The sequence below is a fragment of the Candidozyma duobushaemuli genome, assembly GCF_002926085.2.
Source record: "Candidozyma duobushaemuli strain B09383 chromosome Unknown A_B09383, whole genome shotgun sequence".
Classification (NCBI taxonomy): domain Eukaryota; kingdom Fungi; phylum Ascomycota; class Pichiomycetes; order Serinales; family Metschnikowiaceae; genus Candidozyma; species Candidozyma duobushaemuli.
This window is the reverse complement of record NW_020289901.1, coordinates 2275174-2296832: the sequence shown is the minus strand read 5'-3', so window position 1 is coordinate 2296832 and position 21659 is coordinate 2275174. Positions and strand designations below refer to the sequence as shown.

Below are 21659 nucleotides of genomic sequence, written 5' to 3'. Positions count from 1 at the left end.
GAAGTCTCCCCAGCATTGAATCTGAAATTTTAGTCTTTTGTCAATGTGGCTCAGCTCCTTGTCTTTTGTTTCCACCAACCTTTTGCATATTTTAGCACAAAGTTTTCTAAGAAATCTCCCGCATTGCTAGTTACTATTGTGATTTTAATCCCCATTTTTCAACCAAACCTGTCTGAAGTTCTTTGCAATATTCACCTGTAATTCAATTTCCCACAAAAACAGCTCAATGGCCTCGGAACCCCAGCTCCGAGATCTGACAAGTCTCCTCCTCTTCTTTGTTTGAATGAGACTTTGTCGTGTGAGCTCATTGTGAATCTTTTGTTGAACTCCATTGTAGATCTAAGGCGGGACAATTCGTGTCGGACTCGGTCTTTTTCAGGCATCTAGCACCGATACCACATTAAAGTCATGAAATTCAGCAACCTGGGTCACTGAAATCTTTCATTATAAGGTTTGGGATTTTCCATAGTGTGGCTTCTAGAACTGAGAAGAGGCTTGGTGTCTTAGGGGTTTCACCTGTGAGTGAGTTAATCTGTGGGGTCCGATCAGCGATTGTAATATCTTTTGAGCGGTGAAACTAGCCCTCGATAACCCTGAAACGTTGATATACCTAATGGAGTTAGAACATCAGATGGTACACTTGTTGATTTCCTTCTTCAGATGTCTAATTTAGCCATTGAAGGACGTTGTCGTTGAAAGTATCTCCTGACAGCTTCAATAGGCTTGTCTCTTTATACAAGTTTTGTTAAAAAATACCGCTCTCTTTTTTCTCATCTGTATTATTGGTACATCTATGTCTATGCTATGCTGTACTTCACTTCTCTAAAAACTTGAACAACACGCTGGAAAAATCCTTGGGATTGTCCAAGTACAAATGATGGCCAGCGTTGGAAAGTATACCGAAATCTGCTAGAGGCTTCTCTCCCTTCAGCTTGGCTACCCTGTTGATCTCCTTCGTCATCTCCTCACCAGCCACCTCATTCATCCAGTCTTTGTCACCATAGAGCCACAAAGAAGGAAGCTTCATTTGGACAAACTTCTCAGGACATCTATCAAGTAAAGGTAGTCTCGCTAGACCGCCACGATCAAGAATTCTCGTTATAGCGTACTCGCCACTGCCTGACCCATTGAATATACGGTAAAAGTAATCATGAATGTTTTTATACCGCTCGGGTTTTCCAAGTAGATGTGTGAGAATCTGTGGCCCGTCCAGTTGGATATCCATTTCGACCTCATGGGGCCACTTTTACGGACAATAGAAAATGGTGAAACGTGATGCCTCCAGAGCCAGATAAACCAATCAGCTCCAAAATTCTCCTGCGCTTCTGTAGCAAAGCCGGGGTGGTTGATCGTCTTCGGCTCTTTGCCATCGATGATGTCAGCTTGATTAGCCGACAATTCTCTTTGGAGCGGGACAGTGGGTTCTTCTTTATTCTCAGCAGACCTGGCATCCAGTGAAATCTGTTCTTTAGGTATTTCAGCGCCCTTCAATAAGGAGTACTTGCTTCTCTCCACGCCAACAGGGCTCAAAAGCACAAGCTTCTCGATCAAGCGCTTGCCTTCGGTTTCTTTGTTATATTTCCGGGCGTAAGCGCAGCTCAAATAACCGCCGAAGGAATGACCCACAAGCACAAAACGATTGATTCCTCTTTCCTGACGCCACTTCTCTAAAGCATCAATGAACCAGTCCTCGATCTTATAAATATCCTCTTTAGTATCGCAAGGAAGTTTGGGGAAAGAAGGGCGAGACGACAATCCAAAGCCCAAAAGATCTATAGCATGAATTTTGATTCCTGGCAACAGCGAAATCGAGTCGAAATTCTCGAAGAAAAGCCCCAAAGATGCTGCATAGCCGTGAACAAGCACCAAATCGCTCACTTGATTTGGAAATGCGGCTTCGCCATTGGACGGCTTTTCGGTGTTTTCGATGTAGAATTCGTGGATATGGTTTCCATTGCCTATATCTGTGTCGATGAATTTTGCTTGTCTCTTGGAATCAGGATCGGGCCAAAACGGCAAGAATGAAAGTAGCCGTGATTCAACCTTCGAGTCAGAATATTCCAGACTCCAGCTTTGTTTCCACCAATCAGAGAAGGAATCTCGCCATCTGTATACAGGCTGCTTTCTGCCGTCGTTAAATTCACTCTTTTTCTTTGGTTTTGCTTCAGACATGTTGCAGAAACCGTTATCTATCGAGGAGATCTAATGTTGCGGACGCGAGGTATAAATGCGCGGCTTCGGTAGCAGATAGACCCGGTGGCGCCCGAACGGTGGCAACGGAGATATATCTAAATTTGGAAATGTCCGTCGAAGTTTTCTCGATAATTCTCGTGAATAATCCAAGACCTTCCTCTAATACTTGAATTGATATGCTTTGGTTTTGGCTCGATGGCGGCTCAGAGTAGAAGCCTTATCAGAAACTGCATCATCGGTGAATCACGTGCTTTTTGTCTCGTGTTGTATCACATGCTGTTGTTCACGTGTTGTGGTGCGCACGTCCTGGCCCTCGAAGTCTTCTCTCTGTCGCGGTCGTGTCTTGGACAACTCTGTAGAGCGACTACCACGAAATTTTTTCAAATTTTTCTCCCCATCACAGTCCTTCCACTACATACAACTACTTATACAAAATGGTATGTTTGAAATACGCCATGATATTTTGGCATCTGAATCCCCTGAGCTGTCCCATCATTCCCGTGTTATCAGAATTCCAATATTCCCTTTAGTCGGTTCAATATTCATTGATGGAGTATCAAAGTTAATGAAGGCCAACTCCATAGTCAATCACCATATTCACCAAAGATTCGTTCAATGACAAGCGTCTACCTTTTGCCAGGCGATTCATTTTCGCTCCAACACATATACTAACAGATCAGGACACTAAGACTCCAGTTACTCTTGCTAAGGTCATCAAGGTTTTGGGTAGAACCGGTTCCAGAGGTGGTGTCACCCAGGTCAGAGTTGAGTTCCTCGAGGACTCTTCCAGAACCATTGTCAGAAACGTCAAGGGTCCAGTCAGAGAGAACGACATCTTGTGCTTGATGGAGTCTGAGCGTGAGGCCAGAAGATTGCGTTAAGTGTGGTGGTTTTGCCACATACTACGTGGGTGTGTATTAGCTCCGGCATAGCGTTGTCATAATAATAAAACATCATATCAGAGACGGTTTGTTGTAGCATGTAATTTGAGCAGTCACTGGGTCACGTGAGCTGGGTCGCGGCCCCAGCCCTGGCCGGTACCGGAGATCTAGGACATGGAGGAAGTTTATCAGTCCAATTTTGTTTTGAAGCTTATTTTGTTCGTTCCCAAAGTCATCTGTAGATTTCTTTTTGGAACCCGGGTCCACTAGTGCTTCACTCGCGGTAAGGGTTATCTGAGACACCATGCGAGCATAGAGCTGTTGGACCATAAGGTGGACCGAATATTTGGTAGAATGATCATCTTCTTCTGAAAATGTTTTAATATCAATCATATCGGCGTAAATTTCTGAATACCTCTGGTTACATGAAACATGACTAGGAGACACTACCGTCTCTTTACCTTGCATGTATATCATGTAGCATTGGTCTTTGCCTAGTCTAACTCTACATAACACCTTTTAGCGGATTATTACGGTTTGAAGACTAGCTATCTTACGTCAACTCCTTTTCACACGAGCCTCACTCGATCCTTCCCAGTACTATCTTACTCTCGCTCAGGCAATCGAATTATCAGCCTCAAATTCACCAAATTGATCGAACAGAAGTTGTAGATCAGACATTGTTTACAATAAACTTCGTAAAGAGAATTGTTATCGGTATCATCATAAGCCCCGGGTTGCAAGTATTGAGTTTTCTTACTTTTGCTACCTACTTACCCACGATGTCCACCGACAAATACTGAGATGATTATCGAAGGACCTCGTTTACCAGCTTCATCAGCAATATACTAATAGTAAATCAAAGAAAATTCAACAAAAAAAGATTTCCTAAAATTTCTTTTAACGGTTTTGTCAAGGTATCCTTTGAGCTGAACGTTAGGTCCTGCATGTATTATCATCGATATCACGACGCCAACTACAACACCTTAACTTTACTCACATCATCAAACAGAATGTCGGACTTGGATGATGATTTGTTGGCGCTTGCTGGAGCTGATTCCGGTAGCGAGGAAAACGACAATGTCGCCAAGAGGGCTGGTCTTGATGATGGTCCCAGAAAGAGATTGAAGACAGGATCTTCTGATGAAGAAGAAGAGGAGGAAGAAGGTGAAAATGAAGACGAGGATGAAGAACCTGACTTTGAGGATGACGCTGGCGACGATGATGCAGACGTGGACGACTCAAGGGTTCTTGATGAGGACGAAGAAGAATTGACCAACCCATATCCTCTAGAAGGAAAATACAAGGATGAGGAAGATCGGGAGCGCTTGCTCGACATGGACGAAATTGAGAGAGAGCAGACTCTCTTCGAAAGATCTCAGGAGATGGACAGATACAATGAAAAGATTTATCTCAGGCAGAGATTGAAGCAGGCTCAAGGTACGGAAAAGAAAACCAGAACCAGTAGTCGACAGGCCGCCCTGGGCGCCAGGTCCTCTAAGTTGGACAAGTTGAGCGAGTTGAGAAAACAAAGAGAACGCAAGTCTCGTAAGGCTGCTGACGACTATGAATCTGAAGAAGAAGAAGAGGAAGAGGAGGAGGAAGAAATCGAAGATGATGAGGATGCTTACGGCGAGGATGAAGTTGTATGGGGAAGTGGTAAATCCAAGTACCGTCCTCGCAGCTTCGAGAAAGCTTCTGCGGCTCATATCAACAAGATCAAGATTGGCCGCAGTTTCCTTTCCAAGTACCTTTACTACCGGAACTTCGGGGAGGCTGTTTCGAAGGCGTTCGGTAAGATTAACGTCGGGGTCGACAAGAGAACTCGTCGCCCAATGTACAGAGTGGTTCAAATTGAGGAAGTCGTCACGTATCCACAGAAACAATACCTGGTTGGCGAGACCAGAACGGATATGTACTTGCTCGTCAGTCAGAACAGGCAGCAAACCAAAGAGTTCCCTTTCACGGTCTTCAGTGATGGTGATATTTTCCCCGAAGAGTTTGACAGATATCTCCAAGAATTGGGCAAAACGAACGAGGATCCACCATATGTTGATGACGTGAACGAGAAGGCTGAGGAACTTCATCGTTTGATGAACAGTGGTCTCACAAACCAAGACATTGATGAAATGATATCAAGAAAGCAGAAGATGAAGAACGGCATGAGAGCTTACGATGCTGTTTACGAAAAGTCCAAGGCTATGGATGAGTTGAGAGTGGCCAGACAAGAAGGCAACGTCGACAAGGTTAAGGAATTGTCAAGTCGTATCAGAGAGATGGATCTGATTTTACTCAAGGATAACGAAAGAGCCAGTAAGAGTTCTTTGACTAGTATGTCGAAGGTTAATGAGAGAAACAGAAAGTTGAACCAGACGAATGTCAGAAAAGCCGAGCTTAAATCTATGAAGAAGGGCTCCGATTCCATCGAGGGCGATGCTTTCTCGCGTCTCAAAACGAACGCCAGGGTGTTCTATAAGGAGCTTGCTCAGGAGGAAAACCAGAAGGCCATACAAGATGCTAGGGCCAACTACGACACTATGATTGCTGAGAAGAACGAGATTGAAGCCAAGATCGCCACTTCCACGTACAGAGAAATGGGCGTTTTCGACAAGTTGATTGCCCAGGTGGACGTGAATATTGTGCCCACGCTTTAATTGTTCCTACTAGCTCCGGAAGTGTCCTACTGTACAATATGGGCCGTGCCCAACCGCGGATATAGATCCAAAGCATGACGAGATAATGCAGGGTAGAACAAATGGCTTCAAACCACAAATCTTGGGGTGATGTATCAAACCAGTAGTTTAGCTCAAAACCGCTAGTCTAGCGTTCAACCCGATTAGGGGTTCCAAGAAAGCTCGAGGCATGTTTACAATTTTCTATCCAATCCGTCCATTACACCGATATATATACATGAATAAATAGCCGAGGGCCAGGGCCCTTAATTCGGGAGTTAGCAAGGTCACCATGGTAGTACCTCTGTATGACTCAGGTTGCTACTCCTATTCAATACAATTCCTTGATCATCTGAAGCCGAAGCTCCTCTCTTTCGAGCTCTTTTTCGTAATTCTCGTTGAAGAAGCCTTGTTCTTTTTCCTCCGAGTCACCGTCACAGTAAACCAGACGGGCGTAGTCGTAGTAAACATCGTTGGCGACAATGTCGGAGTAGAAACTCTGGATCAGCTCGTCCGAGGATATGCTGGCCACATCGTCTTCATGGGGTTGTAGGTTGAATGCCTTTTCCAAAAGATAGCTTTCGCTGGGAACCATGCTGGGAACCATGCTGGTGTTGATGGGCAGCGAAGGCTCCTCTTTGGGTTCAGGGGAGTTTTGAAGGCTAGTGGCCGCTGTGGTGTAGGCCTTCTCTTCGTTCTTGGAGATCGGGCACTCCTCTGATTTGGAGCGCCTTAGGGAAAGAGCCGAGGTGATGCGCTGAAGAAGGTTCTCTTTGCTCTTCTTCTTCTGGTGGACCTCACAGGGTAGGTCAAAGGAGACCAGGCCGTCATCCGAATTGACATAGTAGGTCATTTGGAGGCCCTGGTCGAACTTCTGTTGCCACATGGGGAGAAAGAAAAAGGTGGTGATGCCGGTAAAGTGACGTGAGCCCCGAGTGATATATGGGTGCAAATGCCAAGGCTGGAGGACACTGAGAGTGGTATGTTCCTCGGTAAAGGTCGAGATCCCGTAATGATGGGCCCAGGCAGGGGGGAATTAACAGGAATATGTCGATCTGACTTTCTGTGATGGTTCGATTTCGCAGCCAAAGACGCAGCAGCGATGAAAAAGCCCGAAAAATATGTCAAGTGCCAGGCAGGTCTAGAGGCAAGGCAAGTGGGCAAGGGCTAGGTGGTGGGCAAGGCCGAGATGCTTTTTAAGAGAAAAGGGCCTTTTTAAAGTTTTTCGAAATTGGTGAAGCGTTTTTACGAGATGGCCCCGCTGCTGCACTATATACTAAGCTGGGTCGGGATTAGAAGCGGCCGTAACCAGCCGACGCGGGAGGAAAATGGAGAAAACAAGACGCGCAGGGCTCGCAACCGCCGGCTTCCGTCGGAGAAAGTCGAAACAATGGCGGCGCTTATGTAAGCGGCACGCATTAGTGCCGCCGCAGAGGCGAAAAACTCGCCGCTGGGTGAGTAAGCGTGATAGACACCCGTACACCAGCCTACCTCAGCACTTCCCACCCTCCGTCAAAACGGCCATTTTTGGAGATTTTTCGGGCGGTTTTCGGATGGAGTTGGAGCGGGTGATGTGGAGATTACGAATCTGCTTTTAGAATTTTCGTACGACGCCTGCGGGCTGAGATACAGCACTCCCGGCTTCCGAATTCGCAGTCAGCCTTTCCCGTGACCGCAGCCGAATTAGTGGCAAAAACAACCCCGTGAACTGCTTCATAACGGTTTGTAAGCCTTATCCTGATGACTTATCGTGTTTTGATCGAGTACGGCTGAAGTCGGCTTTTGGTCATGGGTCACGGCTGGCCACCCGGCTTCCCTGTGACCTACGAATACGAGTTTGGGGTACGCTGACCTTCTAAAGTTTCAGCTGAATCATGTTTTAGGAATTTCCTCCTTGTGAATATTTCACTTGACGTCAGTGAGTCAAACTGCTCATTGGCGGAGACTCTGTGTCACCTGCGCTCTTTCTGGAATCGGCGTGTGTTAACTTCCGAGACTTCCGCTCAGCAAAGGGCCTTGTTCCGAGAGTTCCGGGTATAACACTGTCTTATGATTTGTCTCTTTTGTGTTTACGTTTTTTCCGACCACCATACGTACTTATTGTAAAACCTCCGGTAATAAGCTATAGGAGTGTCACATATTTGGCACTCATTTACGGCTTTGACAGCGCGGTGCGTCACCGTCCTTAACTACTCAAACCACCAAAGCAGTTCCCCGTTTTTCCGTATTTTCTAAATTTATTTTGGGTTCCTCGAAACTAAGATACGCCTGTTCCCTTTTCAGCTAAATCTCAACCAATTTGTCTCTTCTCCTCCCACCCCGCCATTTAGGTAGTCTAAAGCCCCGTCTATACTCCCCATTTGGAATGTTGGGCTACGCTATTATACCAGTGTTGTAGAGTACATTAGACGAGAACTTGGCAATCGGCCAAATGAAATGCAGGGTTTTGTGAGCCGAAGGGGGCTGGGCTTGCATTGTATGTCCATTGTGGGGACTCTGAAGAATGTCAACAACACAATGGGATTTTTCCAAAAAAAGAATAAACATGAAACTGTATCGTAGGGGTATTTTTGGATCGTGACGCGACGGAGGCTTTCGAAATTGGGTATGGGTTGGTCTGGCAGGCAATTGGAACCTTCTATGCCTCTAATCACACCTCAATGCATCAAGAACGAAAGAGCTCCGGCTAGTACAACACCCATTCTCTGTGAACACATCATCATGGCATTTAACTTCTACACATCACCTTCTCCGGCGCAATTCCCGGTACACTGGTCTCCAAATATGTTAAATTGTCCTATGGCTGGGTATCTAATGATTCATTTCAGGCACTTGGTATAACCTCATACACCTTTTCCAATATTCTTCATTGGCTTTCCTATCAAAGACTTCCTCGAAGTCAGGTTCTTCTCCGTCGCTGTCGTCACTTTCCGTGAAACTGTACGTTTCGTCAGCGTCTTCGTCATAGTAAGGGTCTTCGGGAATCTCGCTTTCCACCTTTAACTTAGTCATCTGCTTGGCCACCAAGTTGTCTTTTATTTCTTCCACAAGATCATCTGTGTCGTCTTCGAAAGACGATTCATCGTCCTCGTAGATGATGGATGAGTTGGGTTCCTCAATGAACGAACTGTCATATTCATCGTCGGAAAAGGCGAGATCAGTGATGGTAGACATGCTGGGTATATCAGTTTTGAATTACAATCCTCTGGTATTTCGTCCTCCTTTTATACTCTAGACTTAGATCCAGCAGGGGTCTACCTCTGGAAGGAATCACCCAACCTGATTGGCTCAGAACAGCCACTCTTTCACAAAATTGGCTTTGTGTGCAGCCCTGCCGCCTGAATTCATAGAGGCATTCTATTCCAATTTCCAAAATAGGTGTCAAAATACTGTCATAGCCTTGGTTGCGTCGGGTTTGCAGCCACCTGCCATCAGATCTGATTGGACGAGCCCGCTACGAATGACATTATTGGCTGAAAAATACAAAAGTTTGCGCATAATTATTGCGACTAACGTGCCGTGACCCCTATTGAGCGGAGATCTAATTGGTCCGTATTGTGGCTAAATGATAAAGAAACGTAGCTGTGGGTGACATACCATGATGACACGTAAGCTGGATTGAATTTGATTGATTCCACATTCAATTATATCGTTAAGAGCTCATGGTATTTCACGGTTGACTGCAAACTGTTCACTTCAAAGATTTGTCCATCATTGATGGGTAGTTCTATTGCACGAAGATTCTGACATCAGTTTGATTGCCAGAACGTCAAAACCCTTTGACAGAGAAGGCTGTGTTGCTTCAATCTGATTGGCTCCTGAAAAAAATAATTTCATGCACTTTTGCGTTGTGGACCGCCCACTGTCCTGCTTTATCATGGACATGTAAACACTGCTGCGGCGTCGCTTATCTTTCGCAGCCACTTCCAGAAACACACCTACTTCATCCACACAGAATAACATGATTGGTCGAGGAGTTGCGAATGACATGCTATGTGCCTGACGTTTTGCATCGCAAGTGAGATTAGTTCCTATTGGCTAGGTGTTGCTTGAAGCCGTGGGATTTGAGTGTTTTTCAGGGTCTCAGACGTTCGCTCGTTGATCGTTTTGGGGTTGGGTGAAGGTGGTATGGGCTCAAGTGGAGCTGCTGTAACCGAAAGCACCCAATTCATTGAACAACAAAAAGTCCTCAATTGGTTATCTAAATATCGTCCATTACAGTTTCCACTTGTTTATGAGTATCGGAGCTCCTTGGCATTCTCTGGTAAGGTGGAAGTGACCATACTGAGGTCGCTGATCACACCAAATCTACATGGAATTCGTTTTTGACTTATTTTATCTTTGACTTCACTGCACAAATACAAATCACAGCCTGGGTCGGAACTCTACAAAAGTGCATAAATTACCCTTCATGAGTTCATCGAAACTGAGAGGTACGCTAGTCCTCAGCCACAGTCGCCCCTCCTTCCAAACATTCCTACCTGATCCTGCCACATGGCGCCATTGAGCCTTGTTTTAAATGCAGCTCCCATGATTCTTTAGCTCTCCTGCCAGCAAGGCAGAGAATTCTTAGGTGGCGGTGGCGGTGGCGGTCGGATACCAAGGCCCTGGTAATGTATCCGAAAATCTCCGACTCCGAGTTCGTTTTGCACCACAAACTTCAATTCAATGCATGATCTCGGGCTCTCGAAGCTTCAGTCAATTGAATAAGCTTTTACGTTTCGGCAGAAAACCAGGATTTGAGGCACTGTGGTGAACCTCGGTGCTTGGCACAACCGCGGTCTGGTGGTTTGCCCAGATCAGCCAGGCCCACTAACACCCGATGGCTCAACGGTCCATTGTTCGCCGAGGCGAGGCGAAAACCTTGGAATTCGAAAGTATCAACGTTTGTGGTTTGAAAAAAAACCCACAATTTGTTGAGATTTCGGGTAATTCCGAAAATTGTTAGATGTCGAAATGGCCCCGTTGATGGGTAGCAAATGGCGATCTGAGAGCAAGGGACGATAGCAGAACATCACGCCAGTGGCGCCATCCCTCCTTACAAACTTATTCAATTTTACCAATTGATCAAAAAACAAAGGATCTCCTTTTTCATCCAAGCCACCAACTTATATAATATCGTGGCCGGTAGTGTGTGGTGTGGTTTCAGGAACCCAATTTCTGGGGTCCTGCCGTGCGCATATAAAAAGCCAGCGACGCCCTCCACACCCACTTTTTTTCCCACCATCATGCCATCTGCTGAATTCGAAGAGAAAGTGTGTAATTCTTTCTGATCTACAAAGGGAATTTACTAACCGCAGGCCCAAGCTGTTAACAACTTGAAGAACCGTCCTGACGACAACACCTTGTTGAAGTTGTACGGTCTCTACAAGCAGGCCACCGTGGGTGACAACACCACCGCTAAGCCTGGTGTGTTTGACTTGAAGGGTAAGTACAAGTGGCAAGCTTGGGAGGACCTCAAGGGCACCTCCCAGGAGGACGCCGAGAAGCAGTACATTGAGCTTGCTTCTCTGTTGATCGAGAAGGATGCCTAGACGAGATGTCTAGAAAGGATATCTCAATCAATGAATGAATAAGTTATACAAGTTTCTGTAGACTAAGCGGACACAGATGGAGCATGAGAGGTTGGTTGGTATTACACAGGCGGTGTCTTGAACAAGTCATACCAGGTTGCGTACTTATAGATATAGTTTTGAAATGTGGAGTGTAATTGTGGCCTTCATCATCTGCTGCGTTGACTTTTCTTGTCAATTGCAGTGTGTCTTGTTACGTCGGTCCTCTCCCAATGGATGTGATGAGATCTGATGTGACATTGCTCCCATCACCCAACTGAGTGTTCTATCTAAAAACTTTATATCGTTCCTCTGATGTTTTTAACCAAGACACGCTCAACATGCCTCTCTTAATCGGTCTTCGCCTTTCCTATGAGCCTGGTAGTTCTCACTCCACAGTCTACCATCATGAACAACGGGATCAAGAAGTACGGCGTGTAAAGAGCCAATAAGTTGGTCAATTCTCCGTTGGTCAATCCGTGAGCGGGGCCGTCTCTCCATGCATATGCCAAACACAAGAACGTGGTGAAAAATGCGTTGAACCCATACACGGTCATCAACACGTACACCTTCTGGCACTGGCGCAGCAAGGCCCGTGCTGCAATGAAGAAGATGGGCAACTGAACAAATAGCTCAAAAGTTCCGGAGATCTTCAACCACAATGGCAATTCCCGTAGAAGGAAGTCCTTGTTGGTGTTGATGTGGAAAGCTAGGAGAGCCTTTTGCCAGGCAGGCTGCCATTCCGATGGAATCACAATCGTCAGGTCCATGACAAGGGTCACGGGGATATGAATGACGAAATACCAGTAATAGAATGTGTCTCTTTTGTTCATGGGAAGAATAGTAGTAGGCGCGAGAAGTGAGACAGGACTCAAGACCGCTCCTTTAGGTGTAGGTAGGAGGAGATCTCATGCAATGATATATGTTTACTCCATTTTTTAAATTTTCCTTTTTTTGGCGATTTGACACAATTCGAAAAAATTCAATGGCTTGTGCCTAGTTCGGATCCTCTATCATCAGTTCAAACGGATGCCTATGGGACTAATTGCAACCGCTAGTTCGACAAGGTGACCAATATTTCTCTCCGGATTATTTAATTTTCAAATAGCTTTTCAACTTGTCGATTTGCAATGTTGCAGTGGGATTTCTCAAGCGAACCTCGAAGGCTCACTATCAATTATGACAATCTCTCATCTTCGCCTACTGCTCACCTATCTCATCTACATCCCCATTCATGCTTTATAATTTATTGTCGTTACTGGTCGTAGCTGGGTGCTAAAAGCTCGTATACATGTCTGTAGCACGAGAGTGTGCAAGTGTCTCTGGCATAAGCCAAAGACCCGTCTAAATGGCCACAAGGGCAGTAAGGAGTGTGGAAGCGTTTCTGGTAAAGTGCTGCAGTTGTTTTGAATTCTTGCGTCGTTTGAGAGCCACTTCTGGGTGGTACAACAATGCTCTTTGAGTGGTAAAGCGAAAAATCAGCATACTCCTTGAAGCGAGCCATATGGGCGTACCAGACTAGGCGGATATCAAGTGTGGGTACCGGGACCTGTCCCGCAGGACTCCGGCTGAATAATTTCCAGAACTTTGAATATCTCTTGACCGCTGCTGCTAACATGATATGCATGTTTGGATGGAAGATCCAATTTTCAGCGTCCACCATATTCTGCACTGGAGAAAGTGCCAAGTGGTCAATCCAGTCACCCAGGATCTGCAAGCAGTCTTCCTCGATGGTCAAATGAAGCAATGGCAGTGCAGATTCGAATGGCGATTTCAGAGATACCGGCAGCAGACATGAAGAAAGCGGTGATGGTGGTGTTGATGTATCTGGAGTTCCTGGAGACGAGAAGTTGGGCCATTCAGGTGTGTTGATTGAAAGCTTATGATCAGCATCACTCTGACGGCGAGCGAGGGAATGGTGGGTGACCACACCCTCTTGTGATCTCACCAGGAATGAAGAACACACAAAATGGGACAAGGAGACCTGTGCAAGGAGGTTCTTTGACACGGGGCAATAAATAGGGAAGACCTCTTCAGGATTGAAGCTTCCAATATCGTACGACAAGGAGTATCCCTTGCCGTAATTGGCCATTAAGCCGTGGAAGTTGTGGACGCCGAGCTTGTCTGGAAAGTAGCAAAAGCTGGAGTCGATGCAATCAGCAATCTGGTTCAATGGAAACGAAATGTCCAAGAACTCAGACAATCCTGATCTGGCAAACATGGCAAAGCATGCCTCGGGTGCCACTAAGAGCGAGTGCCACACCCAGGCGATATCCAAAGGTGGAAGAACATGAAGCTTTGGGTTCTTCAGGGCTGTCAAGGCTGCTGCAAAAAGAGCAAAACGGCGTAAAGCCCAAGCCACAAACAGTGGCCACACGGTGGGGGAATCGCCACAGAGATGCTGTTTTACCACGGCCACGGCTCTCCAGAGCTTCAAAAGCGCCAATGTCTCGTGCACAGTGGGAGTATCAGAAATGGGCGCAAAAAGCGATGGCACGTTTGGCTGCGAAAAAGAGACATTTCGAGGTGCTTCAGACCACGGCAAGCGAGCAGAGTTGGTGAAAAGGCTGTTGAAATTCGGGGTGGAGTTGTTCATAAACAGAGGCTGGGAGGTCGGCGGAGGCCTATATAAAATGAAGAGTCTACGATTTGGGAGGGATTTGGCAGAATATAAATAATAGTGGTTGTTGCATAATGATATCAGATTCGGCCCGGTAGTCGCCGTGTAGGTTTGCAGCCGTTCCTGTTCAACGGTCATGGTAGGGTCTCAGCCTGCATTTCCTGTACCACGAGGCAGGTACCCGGGCGAATTTTTCACTTTTTTTCGTACACCTCCCAAGGCTTGTGATGCCAATGGCTTGGGTGATGAGATCCAATTGATCAGCCGGATTATGAGGATCTCATGAGCTGTCAATCATGGGTTTTGTTGGAAAAACCCGTCGGTGGATGGTGAAATATCCTGCACAATGCGCAATACCGTAGTCACGGGTCGGCAGACGTGCCGATATGAACCGAAGGGCTGAAGCGAGCAAAATACGAAACGGCTGCGCACATTAACCGTGCCAAGTCACGAGGTCCTGTCGTTAAAATGCTTAGACACATTTATACGGCAGACAGATAAGAGATCCCCACAATTTCGAACAAACTGTGGATTTCTTAAAATTGCTTTATTTCCCCGGGCTTTTCCAGATCTGGAAGCCAAGGCTCCAGATGGATCAATCCGTGCCCATGAACCATTTGTAGTAGACTCGATATTGATACAGAATTGGATGGTAGATACGAAGCTTGTATGGTAGATGAAGTGCCGTTTTAAAGTGTGGCACATAGCGCCAGGCGAATTGCTTTCCACTGCCACTTCGACTTCCTGGTCAGGCAGGAACCGTACTCCACGAGGCTTATACTGATTTGATAAGCCCTCGGGCATTCTGCGGCCTCCGGACGGAAACGGGGTAGATTGTTTTATTTCTATTGAAGAACGTCTTTGATGACCTGGCTGGGCCACTCTCTAGACGTTTTAGTTTTGTGCTCTTGATGATGCTGCAGCACGTCAGGTCTTCGGCTGTGTCCAGAGATGCAAGGTTCATCAGGTCCAGTTGTCTAACCTGGAAAGTCCGAGACCACTGGGGCAGTGTTTCAAGAATTGAACAAGCCGGTATCACAATTTTCGGTACCTTAGGGGGTTTTGGTGGAAGTGATTGAAGGCTCCTCGACTGCCGTCCTACAATAGATCAACATTTAGTGAATATCGACCTGGCCAGTGCTGGATAAATTCACCCTCATCCCTCAACGGCTAAGAAAGCTTAAATATGCATACCGGGTCTTGTGGAATCCTTTCATTACTTTCTTCGGACTTTCGCAGCCACTATCAACACCACAAATTCAAGGTCCGAAAATACTCACCGTCGGTGCCATAGATGGAGATTCTCAAGACTCGCAGACACGATCATCTCGATTCTTCTTTATTTTTTCTCTATTTACTCCTTTTTTCTTCAATTTTTCTTGACTATCTCTTCCATCGACCCCACACTCTTAGCGTCTCATCTTCCCTGTGTGAAGGCTCATCGCAACTACCATGTTATCTTCAATAGCCGGTTTCTTCAGAAAGGCCCCCGTGGCAGCTGCCCGGGCGGTTCCTACAAGGAAAAACTCAGTCTTCATGCCTTTGGTCTGGATAGACTGTGAGATGACCGGTCTCAACGTGGAAAAGGACCATATCATCGAGATCTGCTGCATCATCACAGACGGAGACTTGAACATCGTGGACCAGAATGGTTACGAGTCGACTGTTTACGTGTCAAAAAAGATCCTTGATAATATGGGAGAGTGGTGCGTTAACCAGCACGGTAAGCTGGGTCTTACAGCAAAGGTTTTGGCCAACCCCCAGCAAACGTTACTGAAGGTCCAAGATGAGTTGCTCGACTACATCCAGAAATGGGTTCCTGAGCCACGTACGGGCTTGTTGGCAGGCAACTCCATCCATATGGATAAATTTTTCATGATGAAGGAGTTTCCCCAGGTTATCGAGCACCTTCATTACCGTTTGGTAGATGTCTCTTCTATTATGGAGGTTGGCAAACGCCATAACCCACAGCTCATGAAGGCCTGCCCACGCAAGAATGGAGCTCATACTGCTAAATCAGACATTTTGGATAGCATCGCCCAGTTGAGATGGTATAGAGAAAACTATCTTCGTGGTCCCGAGGATGAACTAGTTCACAAGAAACAGAAAGTTGAGACTCCAAGATCACAGAAAATTGTTGATGGGCATGTGGAGGCTTCTCCTAAGCCCAACCAACCGACTGTGACTGTGGAGAAGTCTTTTGAGCAGACTGAGGACGGCATCAGAGAAATCGAGAGACATGTCATCACCTCGAGCAAGTAATACCATGTAACATAGTTTGTAAAATAGAGTGGTGGGTTTGTCTTTTGTATAGTACCTCAATAGTTTTCAACTGTATTATTAGCTTCAAATGTAGAGATCCAATGAACTTTGGCGTTTTCAAAAAAGCTGAACTAGTCCAGCGAGACACACCGATCCACATTTCAACATTTAGTGTAGGCAATCTCTAAACCCTACAATTAGCTCATTCATGCAGATTTATCTATTCTATTTATCAGTCCTCAGGATCGGACTCGACAGCCACATCGTGGCATTGGAATTTGTCAATAACACCTCTAATTTGATTTGAATCAATTGGCTTCTCCAAAATGGCGTCAAACATGTTCACATCGTGCGCTTCTTTTGCATAACCGGTCACCGCAATCACTGGCGTGTCGCTATTGATACCATTGGTGTACCTGATTAATTTGACGGCATCGATAGCATCAACCTTAGGCAATTTGAGTGCAGTGAAAATCAAGTCAAATTTCACTTGACTAGTAGCCCTCCTGATGAGGTCATCACCATCAGATATAGAGAGCACCACGCAGCCCTGCTTCTCAATAAGCTTGCCCACAGTGTGTCTAACGATGGGGATGGGCTCGCAATATAGCACGTCTAGCTCACTTCCTCCAAACCTCATAGATTCATCTGGGATATGACATTTCCTGAGACTTGGTTACCCCGAAGCTGCCTCCTCTTCTTAAACTATCTCTTCTTTGTCTCACTCTGGAAAGGGCAGAGGAGCTATCCTCTTGGTCAGATGCTGGGGAGAGTAAAGAACATCGCCAGTATTTCTTTGAAGTATGTTTCTGGCTAATGAGGAAGCGCTTTGTCTAGTGGAAAGTGTCCGTTCTTCGAGTGTTCTGGTAGACCCAATGCTGCTCTTCCCAGAACTTTCTCTTTTAAGTGATCCTGTGCTATCCTTCTTTATCGAACCAGAGCTACTCTTGTCTCTCACCGGTGATTGCGACCGATTACCAACTGGAGATACTGGACGCTTGAATGGACTGCCTGGATTGACAATCGCTGAAGAAATAGACAGTCCTCTTGACTTGGTTTGCCCTAACGGTGTAGACTCTGAGGAGGAAGAAGAGAAGCTATTCCTGTGCTCGAGATGCTCATTCTTCAACCTGTTGATGACATCCTTGTTTGCACGCTCGAGCACATTAAGGTTTCGGAAATGGAACGATCCAAATTCACTGGTATCCGCTAGCTTGCTGCTTCTGCGCTCTCTTCTACCGAGCATTGGTGAGCCTGGTAAAGAGAGATGTTGAGGCGAGGGTTGGAGTCAAAGTAGCCCTCGTGTGTTTCAAGCTCCTTTGCTGAGGATGGAACCCTTTCATCGTCCACTGTTGCGTCCTCGTCCTCAATCGGGAAGTGTGACATATCAGCACCCCTGGCATCAAAATAATCGGTCGATTCTGGGTCATCTACCATTGGGACGAAGGAATCCGGCAGCTCAGAATATAATGTGTCCCAATTGATTTGACGGAAGTATGGATGCTGCTTGATCTCGTCTGCGCCATTAAATCCTAAACGGTCCTCGTAGTTTAATACCAAGAGTCTCTTGATCAAGTCTTTTGCTTCTGGTGGACAGATTTCTTTCTCTTCGTCTTCTGGCAAGGGAGGCCAGTCGATGTCACCGTTTAAAATATTTTTGAATACTTGATCAGGAGTATCAGCGTGAAATGGGGGGTAACCAAAAAGAAACTCAAAAAGAATACATCCATAGACCACCAATCCGAGTATTCGCCCTGTTTATCACCAGTGATAGTTTCAGGGAGAGATAATCCGGGGTTCCCACAAACTTCTTGACTTCGCCTTCATCCTCAGGGTTATAGAGAGCGAAGGAGCTTATGTTGTTGTCATTCTGCTGTGGGCTGTACTGAAAATCATCGTCCACGATAGCAAATGAAGACTCGGATGATGTTCTCGGAAGAGACGGTTTCAACCCAGGTGAGTCCACCCCACTGCTACTTGATCCCGATCTAGTACCGCTCGACTTGAGTATTGACCCTGACCTTTTCTTGCTGGCTTGAGCCCCTTGCGTGTTTGGTTCAGAAGGCGACATCTTCGTTGGATTGATGGGAAGGGTTGAGCTTGTGCTTGGTTTGTGTTTGAGATGATCCAAGGTTGGAGACAAGGAAAATGGAGTCACTGATGACGTACGCTTGTGATGCATTGCTGGTAACAATTCTGGTGAATCGCCACTACCGCTTGGAATAAGGGGCTTTGAGGCAATTGGCCAACATTCAGTATACTCTTCCTGAAGAGCTCAATAGCATGTTCTGAACTAGAGCTTTTTCTGTGCTGTGCCGTATGTCTTCCAACCACACCGATTCTTGATAAGCCGAAATCTGTAAGCTTAAGGTGCCCCGTGCTGTCAATCAAGAGATTATCTGGCTTCAAATCTCTGTGGATGATACCTCTCGTGTGTAAATCATTGACGCCCACAATAACCTCAGCAATATATCTCTTTGCCCACTTGTCTCCCAAAGTGCCCAACATCTTGAGCAATGTGGCACAGTCACCACCATTTAAATACTCCATCACCAAATACAAGTAATCCTTGGTTTGGAAACTACTGTATAGCTGAGCAACGTATGGGGAATCAGTTTGCTTCATCATTACTGCTCGCTCCGACCGCACATTGAGCACTTGATTCTTAGCAATCATATCCCTTTTTTTGAGACACTTGATGGCCACATAGTCACCGGTGAGTCTTCTCTTAGCCAAGAACACAGCACCAAAAGCTCCTTTGCTAATTGCCTTAATGATTTCGTAGTCTTTTATTCCTCCCGTCGATGGTTTTGACGACGGCATCTGCGAGACAAGTAATGGCGATAACGGAGGTTTGCTGGAGAAAGATGAGCTGTTTCTGTTGTGACCTGGTGTCAAGCCAGAGTTGCCGTGCTGTGTTGGGGTACCTTGTTGTGTTGTCATAAGCGTTGGAAGGGTGTTGCTGCCCGAAGAACTTGTTCGTTTCTTAGACAAGGAAGTGTGAGGAACCTGGTATTCGTCATTGATGTCTGAGTGTGTCATAGATGGAGAGCTCAAAGGTGAAGACTCCATTCTGTTCATGAAGTTTCTCTGGAAAGAATTCAAGTTGGAACGTTCGGTATAGGGAGCGGGAGATAGATGACGTCTTGGTGAAGATACCGTTGAAGCATCTGAGGCCAATTCGGGAGGGCGTCTCGTGATATCAAGATCCCGCAAGGCATCTTCGACATCTCTTCTGCTTTGCCTTGTCTGTGAGGAGCTAGAGGAAGCAGCTGACGCTGGTCGGGAGACCAGGCGAGTTATCTCCTCTATCAGAGGACTCACTCTATCTTTGAGTAAATCTCGAGGAGTGATGGAATGTGGAGAAGTTGATGAGGAAGCTCTTGGTTTGTTATCATATGGCTCGCCAAGAAGTCTAGACTGAGGGCTCCGAACTCGGGAAGGCTGTGGAGATAGAAGGTTTCCAGGCTGTGACAATGGCAGTGGCGGTAGGGCAGAGGGGGATGCAGACACAAATGGAGGGCCGGTTGTTGAAGAGGAATCAGAATTTCGGTGACTGCGGAATCCAGAGTCCGTCGAGGACGTAGATCTCCTATGAAATATTGTCCTTGACGACAGTGTTCTGGGTCTGTGTTCTGGATTTTCATGCTGGTAAGTCTTCTGTCTGATTTTGGTGACAGTCTCTTTGACAGATTGAAGCACTAAGAAGTCTACCTCCTGCTTGATTTTATCACCATACTGAATGATTGAAATGAGTCGGGTGAGTGATTCCATCTTTTCGTTGACCAGCCGTTGAGTATCTTCTACCATCATTTTTATGGCAGGGTCTGATGTCTCCAACGCTTTCCAATTCATCACAGCGCTAATGGCACGCTCGGTATTTGGAGAGAATTGAAGTTCTCCAGTTTCTTCATCTTTGTCAGCCGGGTTGATGTCGAGAGCCTCGTCACAATATTCCACTAGCCGCAGAAGTATGCCGAAGGGAAATTTCCTTGTTCGTAGTATCGAGTGTTTTGTGATGGTCTTCAACAGAGGGATGCTACCACGTGGGGACAATCCCTCTGAGCTCATGGAAGGAAGTGGAAGGCCCTTGTACTCGTACACGTTACCAGACGCTGCCGATGATGTAGAAGAGCCTGAGCTGAGGGTCAGTAAGGAGCTCAGAGAGCCCGAGTGAGACTCGAACTGTTGCAGCCAGAGACTATCCGACACCTTCACAATCAAATCACGCTGGTCGGCAAGAGCATCATGGCACGATTGTAGCTCTTCCGATACCCTGTGTTCGACAAGGCACAAGTCCGAGTGTTTCTCTATAAACCACGCTGGAATATTGGACTCACAAATGTGGCACAAGATGAGCTTTGGATCGGGCACGGAATCCTCGTCGATAATACCTGCCTCTTTGAGACTCATAAGATAGCCCTCGAAGATTTCTGAGCCGAACCCTAGTAGGTCAAAAAGAGCGTCGGGGATCGTAAGATCCATTTCTATGTGAACAAACGGCTTGATTGTCCAAATAGTATACGACGGTAGGTTTGTTTTGCTATCAAGTATGAGAATGCCTTGAGCTTCAAGTTCAATCACTTCTCCGTTATTGGATACCTGAGAGCTTGTAGACGCATTATCGAAACTTCCTGTTGCAGACGTAGTAGGACTGCTTTTATGGTCTGCCGTAGATCCTAGAGCTCCTTCTGGGTCTGGAGTGGTTGATTCATGCACAGCTTTGCCCAAATCTTCTTCCTCCACATCGTTGATATCCTTCTGCTCCACATCGTTGGTAGCAGTTAGGAACTTGACCTTGTAAGAGGCGTTGTCCTGGATCATCTGATCCACGGCATTATTGAACACTTGAAGATCCTGGCTGGAGGATCCAATGAGGATGTTCAGGATGGGCTTGTTCACAAGCTTCTTGACTTGGGTACCCACAACCAACTCCCAGTTCTTCAGAATGTACCGTATGTTACCGTCCAAATCCAACTCCATTACCACAGCAGGGTTGTTTGAAGCAAGCCGAAGATCTATCTGCTCCTTGAGGACATCCGTGAAATCGTGGCCTATATTCTTCTGCTCAGCCTCAGACCCCAGGGGAACCTCCAAAGGTGATACGGACCTCAAGTCCTTTCTGTCGATATGGCCGGCGTTATACTCGGGATCATGAAACATGGCGTTCAGAGGGTCTGGATTTTGTCGATCACTGTCCGGACGTAGGAGTCCCAGTGCCTCCTTGTCTTTCGGTTCTGTCATGATAGTGTATCTGTTGATTGAGAAAAAAGCTGGGGTTCAGACAGGACTGAGGTGTGGGGCGCCAGTATCAACACTTTTCAGATATGAGATGAAATGGGTCTTCCAACGTCAATCGGACTGAAATTGGACTGTCTTTTCAAATTGCGTGTTTCGTTTGCGTTTGCTAGTGGGCTGCTGGAAGCGGCTCGGGACTCCATTTCGCAGCCATTCGCAGGTATACCACCCGGAACAGTGA

The 21659-nt window shown here is 46.3% G+C and overlaps 8 protein-coding genes across 8 annotated transcripts; 2 read left to right on the top strand and 6 right to left on the bottom strand. All coding sequences in view use genetic code 12, as the record gives it.

Moving 5' to 3' along the window:
• Positions 1 to 814: 814 nt before the first annotated feature.
• On the bottom strand, positions 815 to 2172 carry CXQ87_001061 (uncharacterized protein; the record flags this gene model as incomplete). The annotated part of the gene is made up of 2 exons (XM_025479611.1): positions 815 to 1231; positions 1255 to 2172. 2 exons carry the CDS (start codon positions 2170 to 2172, stop codon positions 815 to 817), a joined length of 1335 nt encoding a protein of 444 aa, XP_025339084.1.
• Positions 2173 to 4087: 1915 nt separating this feature from the next.
• RTF1 (Rtf1p) lies at positions 4088 to 5728 on the top strand (the record flags this gene model as incomplete). The annotated part of the gene is made up of 1 exon (XM_025479610.1): positions 4088 to 5728. One exon carries the CDS (start codon positions 4088 to 4090, stop codon positions 5726 to 5728), a length of 1641 nt encoding a protein of 546 aa, XP_025339083.1.
• Positions 5729 to 6077: 349 nt separating this feature from the next.
• Positions 6078 to 6632, bottom strand: CXQ87_001059 (uncharacterized protein; the record flags this gene model as incomplete). The annotated part of the gene is made up of 1 exon (XM_025479609.1): positions 6078 to 6632. The coding sequence occupies one exon, from the start codon at positions 6630 to 6632 to the stop codon at positions 6078 to 6080; it is 555 nt and encodes a 184-aa protein (XP_025339082.1).
• Positions 6633 to 8557: 1925 nt separating this feature from the next.
• On the bottom strand, positions 8558 to 8920 carry CXQ87_001058 (uncharacterized protein; the record flags this gene model as incomplete). The annotated part of the gene is made up of 1 exon (XM_025479608.1): positions 8558 to 8920. The coding sequence occupies one exon, from the start codon at positions 8918 to 8920 to the stop codon at positions 8558 to 8560; it is 363 nt and encodes a 120-aa protein (XP_025339081.1).
• Positions 8921 to 11648: 2728 nt separating this feature from the next.
• Positions 11649 to 12131, bottom strand: CXQ87_001057 (uncharacterized protein; the record flags this gene model as incomplete). The annotated part of the gene is made up of 1 exon (XM_025479607.1): positions 11649 to 12131. One exon carries the CDS (start codon positions 12129 to 12131, stop codon positions 11649 to 11651), a length of 483 nt encoding a protein of 160 aa, XP_025339080.1.
• A 422-nt stretch (positions 12132 to 12553) lies between these two features.
• CXQ87_001056 (uncharacterized protein) lies at positions 12554 to 13894 on the bottom strand (the record flags this gene model as incomplete). Its single annotated transcript, XM_025479606.1, has 1 exon — positions 12554 to 13894. One exon carries the CDS (start codon positions 13892 to 13894, stop codon positions 12554 to 12556), a length of 1341 nt encoding a protein of 446 aa, XP_025339079.1.
• Positions 13895 to 15370: 1476 nt separating this feature from the next.
• On the top strand, positions 15371 to 16180 carry REX2 (Rex2p; the record flags this gene model as incomplete). Its single annotated transcript, XM_025479605.1, has 1 exon — positions 15371 to 16180. One exon carries the CDS (start codon positions 15371 to 15373, stop codon positions 16178 to 16180), a length of 810 nt encoding a protein of 269 aa, XP_025339078.1.
• Positions 16181 to 16412: 232 nt separating this feature from the next.
• RIM15 (protein kinase) lies at positions 16413 to 21424 on the bottom strand (the record flags this gene model as incomplete). Its single annotated transcript, XM_025479604.1, has 7 exons — positions 16413 to 16851; positions 16906 to 17393; positions 17420 to 17844; positions 17915 to 18206; positions 18250 to 18350; positions 18442 to 19607; positions 19797 to 21424. 7 exons carry the CDS (start codon positions 21422 to 21424, stop codon positions 16413 to 16415), a joined length of 4539 nt encoding a protein of 1512 aa, XP_025339077.1.
• Between the last annotated feature and the right edge of the window lie 235 nt (positions 21425 to 21659).